The sequence below is a fragment of the Mytilus trossulus genome, chromosome 4 (genome assembly GCF_036588685.1).
Source record: "Mytilus trossulus isolate FHL-02 chromosome 4, PNRI_Mtr1.1.1.hap1, whole genome shotgun sequence".
In the NCBI taxonomy this organism is placed as follows: domain Eukaryota; kingdom Metazoa; phylum Mollusca; class Bivalvia; order Mytilida; family Mytilidae; genus Mytilus; species Mytilus trossulus.
Window position 1 is genome coordinate 17,667,244 of NC_086376.1, and position 20,793 is coordinate 17,688,036.

Sequence of the window (20,793 nt, forward strand, 5' to 3'; positions counted from 1 at the left end):
TTAAATAAGTCAAAAATTCCTTGGTTCTATATTGCCCTATCACATTTGTGAAAAGAACTTAGTATTTACTGTTTATTTTCAGTTTTTTTAGGATTCCTTTTTCGTATTTAAGTGAACCAAGATGGTCAAGTCCGACCTGAGACGTTGGGATGTACAGGGCGACCTTGCGATCCGACGGCTCAGTAATAAAAAAAAATAACTAATAAGGACCTGTCATCTCTTGCAATGTTCAAACCGACTACTTGAATCTTAAGTTTGCGTATAAGAGACAGCTGGTAATTAAGAGACCTGGTGACATGATGCAAACTTTAAATTCGACCTTGTGTCTTTCAGGGGATACTCGACTAGAGGTCCATTTCAAACTGAGGCAGATATGATGCAATTTACATGCCTTATATTATCCTACTGAATGCCGGAATATGTCCCTATATTGTGATCCAAAAACATTCATTAAAATCGAAAAAACATTATTTTTTTTAAATTTTATACGGCGTTCAAATAGGGCACCGATATAGAAATATGATCCTACATAAACTTTTCTATATATATTTCTTTTTGTGCTTACATTTTTTTCTTTGGTAATTATTCCTTAGTGCGTTTTCAGATTATTTTCATTCATTCAATGTGTTCTTGTTATTAATCTTACGATTTTACATTAACATCAGTTTAAACTGACATGTAACTCCCGAGTCACTCAGTTTCTTATATATCATAATACAGCATCGTAAAAATAAAAAAAAAGATGGGCGTCATAGGCAGGGTCGGATCCAGACCTTTTAAAAGGGGGGGGGGGGGTCCAACTACAGAACAGAACAGAACAGAACAGAACATATTTTATTTCCAATTAAGGGCCCACAAGGTGCATACAGAGCATACATGAATAAGGAAAAAGAATATTGATTTGCATAGATACATAGATACGAACATTTGTTTACATACAGTAACAATACAATTACTAACTCATATTCACTTTAATAAATTTACCAACAGCATTAAGGACCTGATTGTCTTCACAGTTTAATAAATAAATAAATTATGCTGATTATCAAGTATAGAAAAATTTGGAATTCTTTGGCAAACAAAATCAAAGTGAGCATCTCTATCTGATTTAAAATTTTCACAGTTAGTTAAAAAAATGGATTTCATCTTCAACACAGCCAGAGGAGCATTTTTTTTACAAATTCTTTCATTTCGTGGAATATTTGAAAAACGTCCAACTTCAATTTGAAGCTTATGAGCAGAAATACGTAATTTGCATATAGATCTTCTAAAATCAAAATCCTTAATTAACGAAAGATAATTTTCTTAACCAAAATTCTGCTTAAATTTCACATAATTAAACAGTTTTCCATCAGAAGCTTTATTTTGGCTAGCATAACAATTGCTAATATATTTCTACATGTCCCTATTGAAATGCATTGATCGTCCCAAAAAAAGGGGTTCCGGGAGTAAACACCATGGATCCGCCACTGATAGTTAAGTTAGAACATTAACTAAAAAGCCAGACTATTTCCCCCAAAAAAAAAATCCAAAAAAAAAAAATTAAAATCATAAATTTATAAGGAAAAAAATGTATTCCCTAACCTATGTCGCCATGCAGGTCATCTATATTCATTGTTTACTACTATTAAAAAAACGAAATCATTCACTTTGAATACACTTGAATATAACAAAACATTCTATTATTGAACGTGGTTCCAAATAGAACATTAAAACAGTCAGCACTCTAAAAATCTACAAATTGCTCCCCCATTTCTTATCAAAAGGAAAGTGCGTCATCCTCCTCTGTCTCCGCTAAATAGATAAAACTTAACAAATACACAAGACTATATTACTGTACATCATGTTAAAATCAATATAGAGATTTTATGAGGTAAACAATGAGCGAAAATAATACATTCGACCGTCAAAATTGGTATCCAATGAACTAAATGTACACTTATAAATATATTCGACCGTCCCCATTTTCGTTCCGTCCGCATCCGATTTCTTTTAACTGAATATTATAATTTTTGCAGCCGAAAGCCTCGAACTCACGAAATTGCATCCCAAATTACCAAATATGTCATGAGCGAAATTTAGCCAAATAATCGTTATAAACGGATTAAACAGATAAATTACAACACTTGTGTATCGAAGGTAAGTTTGTCTACTGTGTAATGACACACAAACAATGCTGAACGAGTGGTATTTATAGAACGATAAATTCGTGATGCGGATTCAGTATCGATTTTCTGTTTCCTGCCCGCACACAAAGAAATTATAAATTCAAGGAAATAAACATGTATTTACATTCAATTTTGCCACATATACTGTGCATTTGTAATGGGGTTTGGGAGCTCAAGTAGAAGTGAATGTATTAATATTAAAATTGTCGAAAATTTTCGATTATTGAACCGTGCATCTGTAATCAATCCCGACCGAATTAGAAGAATCGATTAGGTATTTAGTAAAACACGGATACGTTCCCGGAGTACACACTTTTCGTACAATATTCTATCTTACTGTATATTTTATTCCTTTAAACATTAAATATATGCAAAATTGTTTTTATTATCCTGTCAGAGATCTTGTCAAATGAAGGTTTTTTTATTTGTTTTACAGCTAATGGCCTTTCATGCATGACTAAGATTAAATTTGTCTTTAAAAAATGACATCATGACATAATTTATCACAGTATAGATCTATGGTCACAAGGACAGTTTTGAAATCATACTGTCATGCTTGAAGTGACATTGTTTTAAATATCTAAATTGGGATAGATGTCCATGTGTTTTTCAATCATGACTTTTTAAATTGGGTTAATCTAATATAATGTATGATAATCAGTGACAGATTTTAACTTGAGGATCAGTTTGCCTTTAAATCTATGCTTAGGCTCTACATTTAAATCCTGAAAAATGTGTACAGGCATTAAGCTTAATGCCTTAAATATAAATGTGAGTAAATAAAAGGCATTTATTCATTTAAATAAAAATATATTTGTTACATGATAAAAGTATGAGAACTGGGGCCTGTTTATCGAAACTGGTCCAAGACCACAATTGTCGTCCCTTGATTTTCGTTGTTCACGAATATAGTCCCTAGTGTTAACAGAGGGTTACTTGCCATTAATTTTTATACCCCTTCCAAATTTATCTCTCCATGTTTAATGCCTGAAATAAAATTTGTAAGTAGGGGGGTGAAATTACACTGTAAAAAAATTTGGATCCAGAATTTTAAAGCAAAGTAGTGATTTGGTCCAGGTGAAAAAGGTTGAAAAATAGGATTTCGGAAGCTGTCAAAAGATTTCAAGACGCCCTAAAGATAAAATTGTCCATATTTTGAGTTAGAGACCATGAAGTTTTCTATAATTTTGATATAATTTGTCCCAAAAGTAGTACAACACACTGTTAAAGTTTCATTGAGAAAGCGCAGGTGGGATTTTTTAAATTTTCATTTATGTTCTAAAAGAAATGCACTACGAATTAATTGTGTTCTCGGACCTAAGAGGTGCAGTCTGTAAATATAGAATCTGTACTTTGGCAACTTCCCTAAATGATTTGGTGATGTCAATTTGTCAAATAGCATGAAACTAAAGGATTTAAACTTTTATTCTATAGAATTTCTGCAAAAATGACCAATTTTGGCATTTTATGGTCAAAATAGGCATTTTAAGGCTTTTTCAATATTGATGCATACATGGCATCCTGACTTTCTATCTGACAGGTTTTCATGTGTCAATACTTGTGTTTCTATGCCTTTATCTAGTTCTTTTACTTGTTTATGAACTCAGAATCTACAGAAAAGAAGATTATCTCAGACAATATGTGCAAAATGTGTTGTATAAATGACCCTTGTCTAACGCCCTGTTTGGATGAAGTCAAAAGTGGGGTTCTTGGTACCTAAAATTTGAAGTCCACAATAAAGACCTCACTAAATTTGTACCAAAAGCACTTTACAATGTCTATTGTACCTGTTCCATTTCACATAATATCTTTTTTTTTTCTTCTGTAGGATAGCAAGTGGTTAAAATATAAGCCTGTTGAGACTAAAATTGCATTCAAGTTTTTCACTAAAAAGCCAAAAATCTTTGTATCAGACCATACTGTCTGCAAGAAAAGTTAATTGCAAGAGCCTTTTTGTGCTCAGATTTGTTGTATCATGTCACATGAGTATATAAATGATAAAAAAAGACACAACCTTATATTTCTTATAGCCTCAATATGTATTTTTTAGTGTAAATATGTGGCACGGCCTAAATTGACCCTTATTTTTTCCAGTCTTACTTGGCTTAAGAACCTTTTAAACTAATATGATATGTTATTTGTAACTTTTCTTTCCATTTAAAGTACATTCAACACATATGTAAGGATTATTTATAACCAAAAAGCTTCACAAATTTAAAATTGCTGGAAAATATTACATCTTCATGTAAGGCCCCCTTTCATTGAAAAACCTCAATTTTTAGGCCCAGGCTGATATAAATTTGACTTTTGAATAATTATGCTAAGTCTGATAAATCAAATGAGTACTCTATTGCTTTTAGTACATAATAAATGATATATTAAGACATTTAAAAGGAAGTTTTTTACAATATTTAAATTTTTAAAGCCCAACATGTTGATACATTGTAGTTGAAATTTTTCTATTTTAACGTCAAAATTTAACACGCAAAGATGAGTATAGAATTTAACATATTGTCTATAATATATATCTTATTGTTATGAAACTTTGCAAGCAGTGTTATAATTTATTAAGCTTTGGTCATACCAAGTTTTTTTAAGATTTGTCAACTCTTTCTATCCTATTAGGTCCGAGACCACAATTGTCGTCCCTTGATTTTCGTTGTTCACGAATATAGTCCCTAGTGTTAACAGAGGATTACTTGCCATTAATTTTTATACCCCTTCCAAATTTATTTCTCCATGTTTAATGCCTCAAATTGTAAGTAGGGGGGTGAAATTACACTGTAAAAAAATTTGGATCCAGAATTTTAAAGCAAAATAGTGATTTGGTCCAGGTGAAAAAGGTTGAAAAATAGGATTTCGGAAGCTGTCAAAAGATTTCAAGACGCCCTAAAGATAAAATTGTCCATATTTTGAGTTAGAGACGATGAGGTTTTCTATAATTTTGATATAATTTGTCCCAAAAGTAGTACAACACACTGTTTAAGTTTCATTGAGAAAGCGCAGGTGGGATTTTTTAAATTTTCATTTATGTTCTAAAAGAAATGCACTACGAATTAATTGTGTTCTCGGACCAACTGTCCTAAGGTCAGTCCTATGAGAAATTCTTAGGACAGAAATCAGAATAAAGTTGGGAAAGACTTATGGCATGTCTCAGCATGCACATCCAAGCTATCTTAGGATTATCTGAGCTAGGATGTTCTAACCGCTGTATACAGTATAATATTGGCGTAAAAGAAAATAGCAAATGAAAAATATTAAATATTGAATCAAATTTAACCATAGTTATTATAAAAGATTAATATTTAGAAAACAATTATTAGTTTTAAATTAAAAGTAATAAATAATTTTAATATTATATTTGTACACATAACATCTCTATGAAACAAAACATAATTTAAAACATGTAACTACGTTTTATGTTAAAATTGAGAATGGAAAGGTGGAATATGTCAAAGAGACAACAGCCAGACCAAAGTGCAACAGCTGGAAGTCACCTATGGGTCTTTAATGCAGCGAGAAACTCATATAAGAATTGAACGAACTAATTGTAAATACATTAAATTAAATAAATAATATGTAAAATCATTATATTATTAAACATGATAAAAAAAATACCAGTAACACTTCTTTCAAAAGATTGAGCTAGGTGGCTTGGTTGCATAGTGGTTTAAGAAGTCCTATATATATACTGTATCATTAGTCTATCAACATAGTAGGGTCAAACTACATGTAAGTTGTCAGAACCTCAAACTAATTGTATCAGAAAATGTTTTAGTTCTAACTATAGCATTAAGCCCCAAAAAAGTCCCATCAAATCTATTTAACTTAAGAAAAACTCAAAATCAGCATTTTAATTTCTTATGGAAATTAACATTGGAAAGGGAGATAACTTGGCAAAAATTAGTCTTTTTTCCCCCAGTTATTGGTTAATTTTCTTAAAAGTCATGTAAAATATGATACTTTGTTGGGGTTATAAGTCATATTTGACTATATTATATAATCTTCTGCTCATGAACTGTACAAAACTAAAAGAAATGGGATTTTTTTTTAGTTTTTGCTGCACATTTTTCTGTTGAGTAGAAGAATTTAATGCCATCAAGTATATCCTTTAAGATTAATACATGGTTTATTTTGCAATAGGTATTTTTGTTATTTTTGAAATGATTTGTACATATATCATATTTAAATAAAAACAGAAATAGTTGACTGCAAACCTTCTATTCACTTGTATCAACATTTCAGGAATCATGCCAAGTAAACGAAAGCATGGTAAGTCTTCAAGAACTCACATTTTCCAAAGATCAACTAGGGCTACAAGATCCAGAACAAGAAGTTGTTCACAACCTAAGGTCAAAGCACCAACAGAAACAGATGTTCCTGCAGAGAAACTTGAACTTCCTGTGGAAAATGGTACTGATATAACTGATTGCAACAGAGAAGAAGAGAATGATGAAAATCATGTATGTTTATATCATAGGAAATTCATGGTGATAGAAAGAATGTATACATATTATTCAACCTACATAAAATTCATTGGGGACATTGGATTATTCCCCCTTGTTTAGTAATAAAGAAAATGTGGATACAAACAAAGAAAGATTTTGCCTATCTTCTATAGATTACAGGAAGTCCTTAATATTTAGAAAAAAAGCTACATGTATTAATAAATGTGATTGAATACCAGTTTGGTTTATTTTTCATGAGGCAATGTAAAAATAGGATTATTTTGGTTAATTTTTTTCTCTGTTCCATTCTGGACTAGAGAAAAATGGGTTACCTGTCATGTCTATAACTACTGTGGTCCTGTGGATAATTATTTGTTGGAAACCAATTTTTGTAGATTTCGTTGATATAAGTGAACCATCATCACAGAATTCAGATATATTTAACATAAAAACAAATTACATAGTTGCTTGTATCGGCTGTACTGAAAAACCATGAAGTCAAATATAAGTAGCAAGGAAATTGAATTTTACATTAATCCTCAAAATGGATACTAATGAAAAAATTAAAAAATCTACAGTGCTTAAGGATAATATGGTACTGGGAACTTGAATGCATATTATATAATTGTTATAAAGATGATTTCATTGTCATGTAGAGTCTGAAATCTGTCTAAATGACAAAATTGTACAATAAATCGGTACACTTTTTATTCAATAAATGATTTTTTTTTATAGACGGATGGAGAACCAGAGGAACAATCAACAGATCTTTTAAATGATAGTTTTGAAGAAAGCACTTTTGAAAAACAGGATGATAGATGTGAAACAACAACACAGAACGTTTCCTTGACTACTAAAAACAGAAAATCTTTTGAATCTGGAGTTTTAAGTGAAGATGTGATAGAAGTTAGTCCATCCATTCCTGTCTTAAATCGGAGTAGAAATGTAGGTTGATCTTTAATAGTGTCAAACTTTTTTCTTACCTATCTTACATTTATAATTATACACATACCGGTATATATATGATAGGCTTTATCAACAATTTTTCCTCCATTTGTTTAAGTTAATATTATAGAACTTTACATTAAAAAGATATGTTCATTTTAAATTACATAAATTTCACCAATTTTTTTTCAAAAAAAAGTGAATATAGCTTTAATTTTATAAATTATAAATATTGTGCGTGACTTTGGCTAAATCAATAAATAAAATCATTGGTTCTTTGCCATTATTGTCATCATCAGTCCAAACTACTAAAAAAAATAAGTGTCAGCAGAGCAACATAAGTTTTTAGACATATTTTACTTACTTTGAAATTACAATTTATATATTCTGTCTAAAATTGCAGGCATGTAGTATAAGTAAATGACTGTTATTACTTTGTAGCGAGCAAGAAGTCCAAGACGTGCACATCGTTACAAAAGTTACAGCCATGAAATGCTGGTCGCAGCATACAAATGTGTCAAAGATTTAAAGATGCCAGTGAAAGCAGCAGCTCGTATGTTTGGCGTTCCTTCATCGACGTTACACAATAGAGTTCAAGGTCAAGTACAAATTGACGATTCTATCCTCACTTCAGACGACATTACAAAAATTATCAAAAGAATCAAAAATGGGGAAGGACTAGATGAAGCATTTGCAGATTTAACTTATGAGGTAAAAATCCTTATCTTAGTGTTGTTGGCTAACAGAAGAAGTAAGACATGAAGGTCTAAATTTGGCACTATAAATCAGACAATAATAATATAGTTAATCAAAGAGCAGAATGCTCTGAGGAATACCATTGCCTATATTTTCATTGACACCTGTATAGCAGTTCTGTAATTTTTCATTAAGCAAATGCGTAAGATTTGGCCAAAATTGAAAAGATCAAAGAGAAAAAAACAATAGATCATAGGTTAATGCCGCTAAAAAGCATGAACATGCGTGAGTCTAACGCATTTTTGGCAGCCCTGGTATAGCTGGATAGTATCATTTTCAAAACTAATTCAACTGCACATGTAAAATGTAATTTTCTTAATCTCAATAGTTACTCAACTTTAAAAATAGTCAATCCTGGATACAAGTGTATGAGCAATGTACTTATTGTACTTTATTTTTGTACTATCAATTCCAAGTTTACTTTCCATAGCATTCACTGAGAGTGAGAGAACGTATTTCACTTCGTTTCTTATCACCGTTAATTCTAGGAGGAACCCCATTTCTAACTCTTTAAATATTTAATTTCCTTTGGGTCAGTGGGCATGACTCCTTTCCATACACACTCCTCTGTTTAAATTGCGATCGTTTTTAATAGAATACCACGTTTATCGACATTTTGATTTTGATTTATATAACCTCCCTTTCAGAAATCCTCAGGGAGTAACCGAGTTTAGGATGAGAATATAACTTATATTACCTCTTTTTCAGAAATCTTCCGGGAGTTTAGGGCAAGAATATGTGATCCCTAGTGTTGAAGAGGACATTAATGATGATAATATTACAGAAAGTATCATGGAGAAAATGATTGCTGCTGGGGAAGAGAACACACCAATTAAAGTTAGTAGTCACATAGCCCATATGTAATCTATTGTAGATACTTGTTTGACATCATACACTTTTAAAGGCAGCCTTAAAAGCAACCCGCTTTATATTTTTCTTTTCAATTTCCAAAGTTTCCTTATTAGAGACCGATGAAAAATGAATAAGAAAGCTTTTTTTTAAAGACCTGTTAAAAAAAAATCATGCATCATTTTTGCTGCTTGAGTGACATTTAACCAAATTAATACTTTTCCGTGTAAGAACTTGCCTTTATTGATGATCTACAAACTTTTGAACAATTAAGAAGCTTTCACATGATATTTTGTAGGAGGAAGTTGTAGATCCAGAATATGAATACCAGTTGGATGGATCAATACAAGATGATGATGATGATAATACATCACTTCATAATATTAGTGACGAGGTAATAACTTATTACATTATATTATTACATGTTAAAAACATCATAACTAATTTCTCTCTTTTAAAACAGGCTTTCTAAATAAAATAGTTCAGAGATACACCCTTTGGATTAATCATTGAAATTAAAAGTATATGTACATATCTTTTATGATGTGAGTATTTTATCACATTATATTATTACCTAACATGTAAAATGTCTACTGTGGATTCATTATTATTCATTGGATACCAATTTTCATGGATTTTGTTGGAACAAGGAAACCACAAATTTGAATGTTCAACGAATTGCAACCTTGTTGATGATTATATGCAGACTTTTGGCAAATCATGAAGTTAATTATCCATGAAAATGCAAGTTTTTCCTCAATCCAAGAAAAAAAAATGAATCCAGAGTAACTCAATATTGCTTTCACTGGCTTTCTATTTAAATGAAAAAATTCAGAGACACACCCTTTTGATTAATCATTGAAATTAAAAGTATATGTACATATCTTTTATGTTGTGAGTATTTTGTACAATGTGCAGATCAATGAAAAGGTCAGCTTTTCTTCTGATAAAAAGATGATGAGTATTCACAAAACAAATTATATTTATATATATATATATATACTGGTAATCATAATTTCTGAATCATAATAGGAAAAGTTTACAAACTTGTCACTTTGCAGAACAAAACAAAAACAGGACACCAGAAGTTTTTTGGAAGTTATTTTTAGTGGTAGCTGTCTCATTGACATATACCCTAAATCTCCTTGTATAAGGGGGCCTGGGTGGCCAAGTGGTCTACTACTGTAATCACTAGCCAGTTAACTGGGACAACATCCCTAATGCACCTCGAAATGAGGAACTCAAAAGTCCTGTGTAAAGAAAAAATCTCTGTGTAAGTGATATTGGACATGTTTCTATTTTTTACAAATGACTGAGCTTAACCATTTGTGGTGATTTGGAAAGAAGAGGAACATAGAGTAAATGTTCAAAGTATTAAATTTTTAAAGAACTTATTGTGTTAAAAGGGGGATATTTTACCACAAGGAGCCGCATCACGAAAGGATTTTCGGGGTATGCTAATTTACGGAAAATGTATGCTCACTTCGCACCCCGAAAATTTAACCACATATGTGAAAATGTCACAGCTTTGAAACGAGCTATCATACATATCCAAGTTTTTGATATGGACTGAGCTACAGGCAAACACGTAACCATTACCGCGTATGTAAAAACAAATAAAGTATTGACCCAACTCTGAGGTTGTGAGTTGGAACCCAGCTGTTGTGGGTTTGATTGACTCCAATTGGAGGTATTTCTCCAGGCACTCCTGCTTCCCCCACAAAGAAAAACTGGCTGCCGGAAAATATTCCAAAAGGCGTGCTCAAAAGTGGCTTTAAAACACCAACAATCAATCAATAAATCTCCTTTTATTCATGCTAAATAGCCGCCATTAGTGAATCTGATAGTTTACATTCCCTCTTTTCTAGATATACAGAAATCAGCAACAGAGGAGAAGATCATACAAGAGAAATTACAAGACCTACAGCTATGAGCAGCTAGTGGCAGCTTATCTATATGTCAAGGAGAAAAAGGTAGCTGTCAAGTTTGCTGCAAGAGCCTTTGGAGTACCACCTTCTACATTGAATGACAGAGTACAGGGCAAGGTGTATATTGATACATCCATTGTAATGAACAGACCTGGAGCTAGAAAGATTCTACCTAAACCAAATCTACACCTGGAAACTAAACTTAGGGTAAGTCTACCTAAACCAAATCTACACCTGGAAACTAAACTTGTTAAAAGGGTAAGTCTACCTAAACTAAATCTACACCTGGAAACTAAACTTGTTAATAGGCTAAGTCTACCTAAACCAAATCTACACCTGGAAACTAAACTTGTTAATAGGGTAAGTCTACCAAAACCAAATCTACACCTGGAAACTAAACTTGTTAATAGGGTAAGTCTACCAAAACCAAATCTACACCTGGAAACTAAATTTGTTAATAGGGTAAGTCTACCAAAACCAAATCTACACCTGGAAACTAAACTTGTTAATAGGGTAAGTCTACCAAAACAAAATCTACAACTGGAAACTAAACTAATTAATAGGGTAAGTCTACCTGTTTATGATGTAGATAGAATTGAAGACATGAATAATGAAGATCTCCATTTTAATATTAACAGTCACTTATTTCTTGAGACAATGTTGATGGAAATTAGAGGTAAAACTATATCTTATTCAAGTTATAAGAAAAAGGTAAAAGAAAAACAAGAGAAAGATCTTAGAAATGAAATTCTTATTTTGGAAGAAAAGGTAGATGAAGGTTCAATACAGATTTTGGAAAATAAAAAATGTGAATTAGAAAATATAAGAAAAGAAAAAATTAAAGGGAAGATAATTCGATCAAGAATGCAATGGGTAGAAGAGGGTGAAAAACCTACTAGCTATTTTTGTGGGCTAGAATCAAAAAATTTTACAAATAAGATAATACCAAAAGTAGAAAAAGAAAATGGAGATGTAATTTCAAAACAAAAAGATATTTTAAAAGAAGTAAAATCTTTTTATGAAAATTTATACAAGAATAAAGATAAGTCAAAGGGAGATAAATTCAGTAAACTTAAAGAAGGATTAAAAGATATAAAATTTAAAAAACTAACTGATGATGAGAAAAAAAATCTTGAAGGAGAAATAACAATTGAAGAAGCTGGTTTGATATTGAAAAATATGAAAAATAATAAAACACCAGGATCTGATGGTTTCTCCACAGAGTTCTTTAAATTTTTTTGGAAAGATTTGAAAATTTTTGTTGTCAACTCCTTGAACTACAGTACTGAGATTGGTGAACTATCTGTTACGCAAAAACAAGGAATCATTACATGCCTGCCGAAAGGAAATAAGCCTAGACATTTCTTAAAAATTGGCGACCTATATCTTTATTAAATACAGTTTATAAAATTGGCTCTGGAGTTATAGCAAAACGCTTTAAAACAGTTTTAGATAAACTGATAGATTTTGACCAAACTGGATTTATTAGTGGTAGATATATTGGAGAAAATCTTCGTTTAATTTATGATATCATGCAATTTACAGAGGAAAAAGATATACCAGGACTTTTGCTGCTCATTGATTTCGAAAAGGCATTTGATTCGATTTCTTGGGAATTTTTAACTAGTGTCTTGAAGTTGTTCAATTTTGGAGAATCAATAATTAATTGGGTTAAAGTTTTTTATAACAATATCAAATCAGCTGTTAACCAGGGAGGACATCTATCAGAATTTTTTTCTATAGAACGAGGCTGTAGACGAGGTGATCCCTTGTCGCCTTATATTTTTATTCTCTGTGCTGAGATATTAGCACTAAAAATAAGAAATAATGATAAAATAAATGGTATTACAATTACGCAAGTTGAGCACAAACTTTCACAATTTGCTGATGACACATCTCTTATTTTAGATGGTAAAGAAGAATCTTTGAATGAAGCATTAAATGAATTAGATTGGTTTGGAAATATATCTGGTTTAAACATTAATTTTTCTAAAACACAAGTTATTTGGATAGGAAATAAAAAGTATAGTAATGAGGTATTATGCCAAAATAGAAACCTTACATGGGGAGAAACATGTTTTAAGGTATTAGGTATAAGCTTTGATGTTAATCTTGATAGAATTGTAAAAATTAATTATGATGAAAAAATTGTACAAATTAAATGTGTAATAAGACAATGGTCAAAACGAAATCTTACTGTTATTGGTAGAATTACTGTAGTAAAGACATTGATATTGCCTATTTTAAATCATTTGTTTATATCCTTACCAAATCCAAGTGATGATATTTTAAAAAATGTTATTCAACTTATGTATAATTTTATATGGAGTTCACCAATTGATAGAATTAAAAGAGATGTTTTACAAAATGATATTGAAGGTGGTGGACTCAAAATGATAAATCTTAGTGCATTTATTTTAGCACTGAAGTGTACATGGATAAGGAGATTATTTAAATCAGACAACAAATGGCAGAATGTTTTTTGTCAAATGTTCATGTAGAACTTGAAAAATTTTATGGTTGTGGAAGTGTTTATATCCAAAAATTACAACAACATATCAAAAATAAATTTTGGCAAGATGTTCTGAAAGCATGGCAACTTCTTAGAGAAAAAGAAGAATATGACAGTTGGGAATGCTTTCTTGCTAGTCCAATCTGGCTTAACAATAATATAAAGGTAGCAAATAAACCTATTTTTTATAAAGATTGGTTTGAAAATGGTATAAGATTTATAAATGATATTGTAAATGAAGATGGGACCTTTTTCTCTCATCAAAAAATAGAAGAAATGTATCAGATAAATGTGAATTTCATGAGATATAATAGTATTATATCTGCTATACATCAAGCATCAAAATCATTTGTGGGAAAAAATCACAAATTAGAACTACCTTTAATTCCATCTGCTATTAAAAGGCTAGTTAAAAGTTCAAAAGGATCTAAAGATATGTATATTGTTTTAAATAAAAATGGAAGTGTTCCCACTAGTCAGTTAAAATGGACTGAAATTTTTGGCTTTGATCAAAATCATTGGAAAAAAATTTATAAACTGCCATTTGTTGTCACAAATAATACTAAGTTACAGTGGCTACAGTATAGATTCAATCATCGAATCTTAGCTACAAACAAATTTCTTTATAAAATTAAGATTTATGATAATCCAAATTGTACTTTTTGTAATAGAGAAATTGAAACATTAGAACATTTATTTTGGGAATGTGAACATACACAATTATTATTAGAACAGATTGAAAATTGGTTTCTGACCAATGGAATTAGTGTACTTTTTACACAAGAAGTTTTTTTGTTTGGTAACTCTGCAAAAATATCAAAAGGCAATGCAGAAAATACTATTTTTCTTACCATAAAGCAATATATTTATAATTCTAGATGTTTTAAAAAAAATCTTACATTAAACTCAGTAAAAGAAAAGATTAAATATGTGTATGCAATGGAAAAAAATATTGCTATGAAAAACAAATGTGAACATCATTTTCTCAGAGAATGGAATGTTTTTGATATATTACTTAGTTAAATACAAAAATGTATATACTTTACATTCAATATTATACATGTTATAAATGAAAATGCTGTATTTACTATACTAAAATAGAATTCAATTTCTAGATGAATTATATTGAAAACTCATCACACTATTCTCTCTCACTCTCTTTCTCTTTCTCTCTCTCTCTCTCTCTCTCTCTCTCTCTCTCCGGTGTTCAAACTGCTTTACTCTATATCTTATATTTGTATTTAAAAAAAAAAAAAAAAAAAAAAAATTGCTTCCTAATAGACAGTTGTATTGATTAGATAATATCTATAGATTTATATATTATATATTGCTATTATATTTGTGTATATTATGTTGTAAATTGGAAGTTATAAATAATAAAAATTAAAAAAAAAAAAAAAGTCTACCTAAACAAAATCTACACATGGAAACTAAACTTGTTAATAGGGTAAGTCTACCTAAACCAAATCTACACCTGGAAACTAAACTTGTTAATAGGGTAAGTCTACCTAAACCAAATCTACACCTGGAAACTAAACTAATTAATAGGGTAAGTCTACCTAAACCAAATCTACACCTGGAAACTAAACTTGTTAATAGGGTAAGTCTACCTAAACCAAATTTTCACCTTGAAACTAAACTTGTTAATAGGGTAAGTCTACCAAAACCAAATCTACACCTGGAAACTATAATAATTAATAGTGTAAGTCTACCAAAACCAAATCTACACCTGGAAACTAAACTTGTTAATAGGGTAAGTCTACCTAAACCAAATCTACACCTGGAAACTAAACTTGTTAATAGGGTAAGTCTACCTAAACCAAATCTACACCTGGAAACTAAACTTGTTAATAGGGTAAGTCTACCAAAACCAAATCTACACCTGGAAACTAAACTTGTTAATAGGGTAAGTCTACCAAAACCAAATCTACACCTGGAAACTAAATTTGTTAATAGGGTAAGTCTACCAAAACAAAATCTACAACTGGAAACTAAACTAATTAATATGATAAGTCTACCTAAACCAAATCTACACATGGAAACTAAACTTGTTAATAGGGTAAGTATACCAAAACCAAATCTACACCTGGAAACTAAACTAATTAATAGGTAAGTCTACCTAAACCAAATCTACACCTGGAAACTAAACTAATTAATAGGGTAAGTCTACCTAAACCAAATCTACACCTGGAAACTAAACTTGTTAATAGGGTAAGTCTACCTAAACCAAATCTACACCTGGAAACTAAACTTGTTAATAGGGTAAGTCTACCAAAACCAAATCTACACCTGGAAACTAAACTAATTAATAGGGTAAGTCTACCTAAACCAAATTTACACCTTGAAACTAAACTTGTTAATAGGGTAAGTCTACCTAAACCAAATCTACACCTGGAAACTAAACTTGTTAATAGGGTGAGTCTACCTAAACCAAATCTACACCTGGAAACTAAAATTGTTAATAGGGTAAGTCTACCAAAACCAAATCTCCACCTGGAAACTAAACTTGTTAATAGGGTAAGTCTACCAAAACCAAATCTACACCTGGAAACTAAACTAATTAATAGGGTAAGTCTACCAAAACCAAATCTACACCTGGAAACTAAACTTTCTAATAGGGTAAGTCTACCAAAACCAAATCTACACCTGGAAACTAAACTTGTTAATAGGGTAAGTCTACCTAAACCAAATCTACACCTGGAAACTAAACTTGTTAATAGGGTAAGTCTACCTAAACCAAATCTACACCTGGAAACTAAACTTGTTAATAGGCTAAGTCTACCAAAACCAAATTTACACCTGGAATCTAAACTAATTAATAGGGTAAGTCTACCAAAACCAAATCTACACCTGGAAACTAAACTTGTTAATAGGGTTAGTCTACCTGAACCAAATCTACACCTGGAAACTAAACTTGTTAATAGGGTAAGTCTACCTAAACCAAATCTACACCTGGAAACTAAACTTGTTAATAGGGTAAGAATTACTTTTATTATACCCCCTTCCCACTCTATAAGAGGATGGAGTTATACTGGTTTATCTTTCTGTCCATCTTAATTTCTAGAAGTAGCATAAATCTGCATTTACAGTAATATCTTTATAAGCTTTTATAGTTATTGTATGACAGTGGGTCAGGAGTTTGTTTGTAAACCTTTTTTTTATATCCTTTTACCTCTAGGTATATACCATATGTGGTATAAATACAAAAAGAGTGCAGTTATTTCATTGGACAATATTTACTAAAAAAAGATGTATCTTTAAATAATGCTTGAAAAATATATAATACAAAAAATATAAGATTGACAAATATTGTATTGTATATAAGCTCACAAAAATAGGGTTTGCTATAAGCGTTATTATAGAAAAAATAGTCTGACACTGCATGTAACTTTTTTATCTCATTAGTCTATTCACTTAACGTCATTGCAATGAAGTGAGAGATTACAAGAACAGCTTATTAAACCAGACAATGACTGTATCAACTTTCATATCTTGTGTTCTGATTATTGTTCGTACATGTAAAATAAAATCATTTCAAAATAAGCAGTTTTGGTTTCTTCAATATTGTATTGCAGCAAAGAATAGTATTGTTTGGAATACAGAGATCATGTTTATTCAAGTAATCCACTGATGTACACCTAAAAATATACAACTCAAGAAAGACTTAAATTTTAAGTATATAAATAATGTTAAACAGACAAATTATAATCAGGAAAGCTAAGGCAGCATTACTTATCTTATAATCAAATAGTAGCCCTGATGATGTGTGTTGCAACATTTAAGAAATGAAATATCAAAAATATCTTTAAAAATATATTGATGGGAGACAATTCTATACTTTGTGATGTTTATGCCTACATGGGTTTTTTTATTATTGGGGGGACAACCCAAACAATTTAAGGGGGCTCCCGGGTGTAAATGATTTTTTTTATTTAATATAGGATTTCGCTATATTTTTCTATAAATGAACTTTACCTTATACTTAATGGAAAAATGGAATAAAAAAATGGGGTCACCGTTCATTTACGCTAACAATCTGCCTTCAAAAGAAGCATATATTTTTGTTAATGTCCTTTTTTTCTGTTGAACTAATAGGAGAAATAGCGGTAATATCGAAATAAAAAAAGAACTAAATTACAGAAATCGCTTAAATTTTACAATTATTTAGTTTATGTACAGCTTATTCGAAAACAACAATAAAAAATATAGGTCACCGATGATTTAAAAAAGATATTTCAATTTTAATGCCAAAAAATGGCATTTTTGCACCAAAGGGAGATAATTTGGAGCTTTTTCAATGATATCTACATTTTAAAAGTCACCTGGGGTCAACACAAATTGATTTCTTGGAATGATTTTTGTACCATATGATAAAGTAACAACTACTAAAGGTAATTAATAAAATTTGTAATGAAAAATAAATGTTTAGTTTTTTTCTAAAAATTTTATACCCGAGAGCCTCCTTAAAAGGGGGAAAAATACTATTTTTATGCAAACTCACAAATTGATATTTAAACAGATGTTAGACATCATCACCACCTATCATGTAACTGTAAGAGAAGTGTGATAATGAAGCTTGTTTGTTGGACATAAAAGCTGACCTATAGTTAGTTAATGTTTGTGTCATTTTGGTCTCTTGTTGACAGTTGTCTCATTGGCAATCATACCACATCTTCTTTTTTATATTTGTTGATCGATACATAAAAACTTTTTACAATAACATATTAAGATAGTTTTGGATGAATTTAAATAATAATTTACTTATATGTCTTATATGTATAAAAAAAACTTTGTAAATACCACATTTAAGCTTCTTTTTCAATTGAAACTTCATTTAATTCTAACCACATTGGTGGTGTTGATTCATTGGACTTACTTGAGTGTTTGATTGTTTCCAATTCACTGCAGACATTTTTGAATCCGTCTTTAACATATATATATATATATATATACAACTGGTCTAAACATCAACCCAACAATGTTAGATCTGTAAATTTGCTTTCGTGATATCGTGACACCTTCACTGCAGCCGTCCCGCCAGACCGAAAGACCACCTGGGCTCTACATATATATAAGAAAATTATTGAAAGATTATAACGGTTTCAATTCATCACTTTTACTAGTACTTTCACTGCTTTCACAGATCTTCAGGTATAATGCGACTTGTTATTATCTTTCAATAATTTTCTTATATGTTACCAGCATACGGACTTTACTTGACTTTTTCTTATATATGTATATATAAGAAAATTATTAAAAGATAATAACGGTTTCAATACATCACATTTTTTACTAGTACTTTCACTGCTTCCACAGATCTTCAGGTAATGTGACTTGCATATAAATAAAACAATTGATTGACGTTAACAACTACAAGGGAGACTACTAATGTCATTTTAAGACTTTAGAATGTTACGTTAAAATTAGAATATCATTTATCATTTAATCCCGGGTTGAGAATGTTTATGAATAATTCTTCCTTCTTCCTCTGGAGAAAACATTTTGGCGATTGACCATATACAATGGAAATATTTGAAATCGTCCATTAGAACAACAATGGAAATGGTCGTTTGCCCTGATGAGTTTTAAATCTTCATGGTTGGTTTGCTGTCTATGTAAATTAAAGTCATTCTAGTCCACAGTTCATTTTTTGTCTCTCCAACATAAAATTCCTCACAATTTGAACATATATATATATGAGTCTAAAAGATTGTGTACCAATACCTATAAATAGATGGAAAACAAAACACTAAAAAGGGTTGAATGTAATCGCTCAAAGATGGGAAACTGAACAGATGATATAAATTATACAATAATTGCAAATATTTCGGCTCAACAAATGGCCTTCTTCGGTGCAAAAGTTAACAATACTGATATATAATGTATAAGGTGTAAACATAGATCAGTAATATTACAGGTAAGTTTTGGTAGATTGATTTTAATCCAAAATCCTGAATAACATAATATAAACACTAGACTGTAAATTTGATTATTTCTTTCTATTGATTCCGTCTGGATGGAGGACACCCAGTGTTTTTATCCAAAACTTCTTCTGATTCTCTCTTTGCCTATTTTGCCATGTTCAATCCTGTTCGATCACAAGGATCTTCATGTGATCAAAATCTTTCAAAAAAATTTTGATCACATGAAGATCCTTGTTTTCCAATGTTTCTTAGCGTAATTTGACAAAATTGAACCTTTTTGGCTGCAAAAAGGGAATTGTTATTTCACTATTTCACTTTCATTATTGATTGAACAGAAAAAAATCAAATTTTAGATTTTTTATATAGTAGCAAGTGCCCTGTAAATAAGACTGTTATATTAATATCTTTATTTTTCATATAAGTAACATTATACTTGTGACATAAACAAAAGTAACAACAACTATTATTAAATAAGACTGTTAAAACAAGTCAATACTTATTCAATAAGACTGTTAAAACAAGTCAATAATTATTAAATAAGAGAATATGTTAATCATGTAAATAGCAGGGGGAAATCTATTTTTTTTCAATTTAATTTCATTTAAATTTTTCTCAAAAATCTGTGGTCAGAATTTTGTTTAAAAATTATATAAAATTGAATAATACTGTTTTTTTGTTTTTAAATGATTATATGAAAGTATCAGGAGTTATTTGTATTAATTTGTGCCCAAGTAAAACAATATCTAAACAAGAAACGGGAAAAATGAATCTAATATATCACATTGTAGAACCATTTTGATGCAAAAATAATATTTTTTAATGTTTTTGGAAACAAGCAAAACAAAAATTACAATAAACCCCCTATTGTGTTTCATTCATGGACTCTCATACTTGAGAAAACACAATTTTGATTGAAGAAATGTATGAGACAATATCTGAAAAAGTCTATAGTTTCCATGTCCCGCACTTCACCAGCAATTATTTTTTTATTCAACCATCTTTTTTGAAAATTTTAAGTTTCAGTATAAATATAGATTCTAACATTGATACCAGTGGATTATCGGATTTATCCAATCAAGATAGTTAAAATTGAGAATTTAACTACCTAGATTGGATAAATCCGATAATCCACGAGTAACTATGTAAGAATCTGTTTCTCTAATGATTAAAAAGACATTTCCTTTTTAGCTCACCTGGCCCGAAGGGCCAAGTGAGCTATTCCCATCACTTTGCGTCCGGCGTCCGTCGTCGTCGTCGTCGTCC

The 20,793-nt window shown here is 30.5% G+C and overlaps 1 protein-coding gene across 2 annotated transcripts in view; it reads left to right on the forward strand.

Annotated features, from left to right (window-relative positions):
- Positions 1-2,007: 2,007 nt before the first annotated feature.
- Positions 2,008-20,793, forward strand: part of LOC134714795 (uncharacterized) — a 34,277-nt gene continuing 15,491 nt past the window's right edge. Inside the window, exons 1-7 of one of the 2 annotated variants that reach the window (XM_063576357.1) lie at positions 2,008-2,139; positions 6,414-6,631; positions 7,352-7,561; positions 8,003-8,272; positions 9,026-9,154; positions 9,465-9,560; positions 11,035-11,301. In XM_063576357.1, coding sequence (XP_063432427.1) covers positions 6,419-6,631; positions 7,352-7,561; positions 8,003-8,272; positions 9,026-9,154; positions 9,465-9,560; positions 11,035-11,301 — 1,185 coding nt within the window. In that variant the 5' untranslated portion in view covers positions 2,008-2,139; positions 6,414-6,418. Of the gene's footprint in view, positions 2,140-2,263; positions 2,285-6,413; positions 6,632-7,351; positions 7,562-8,002; positions 8,273-9,025; positions 9,155-9,464; positions 9,561-11,034; positions 11,302-20,793 lie in introns of those variants that run through there. The other variant, XM_063576358.1, reaches the window with a different exon arrangement.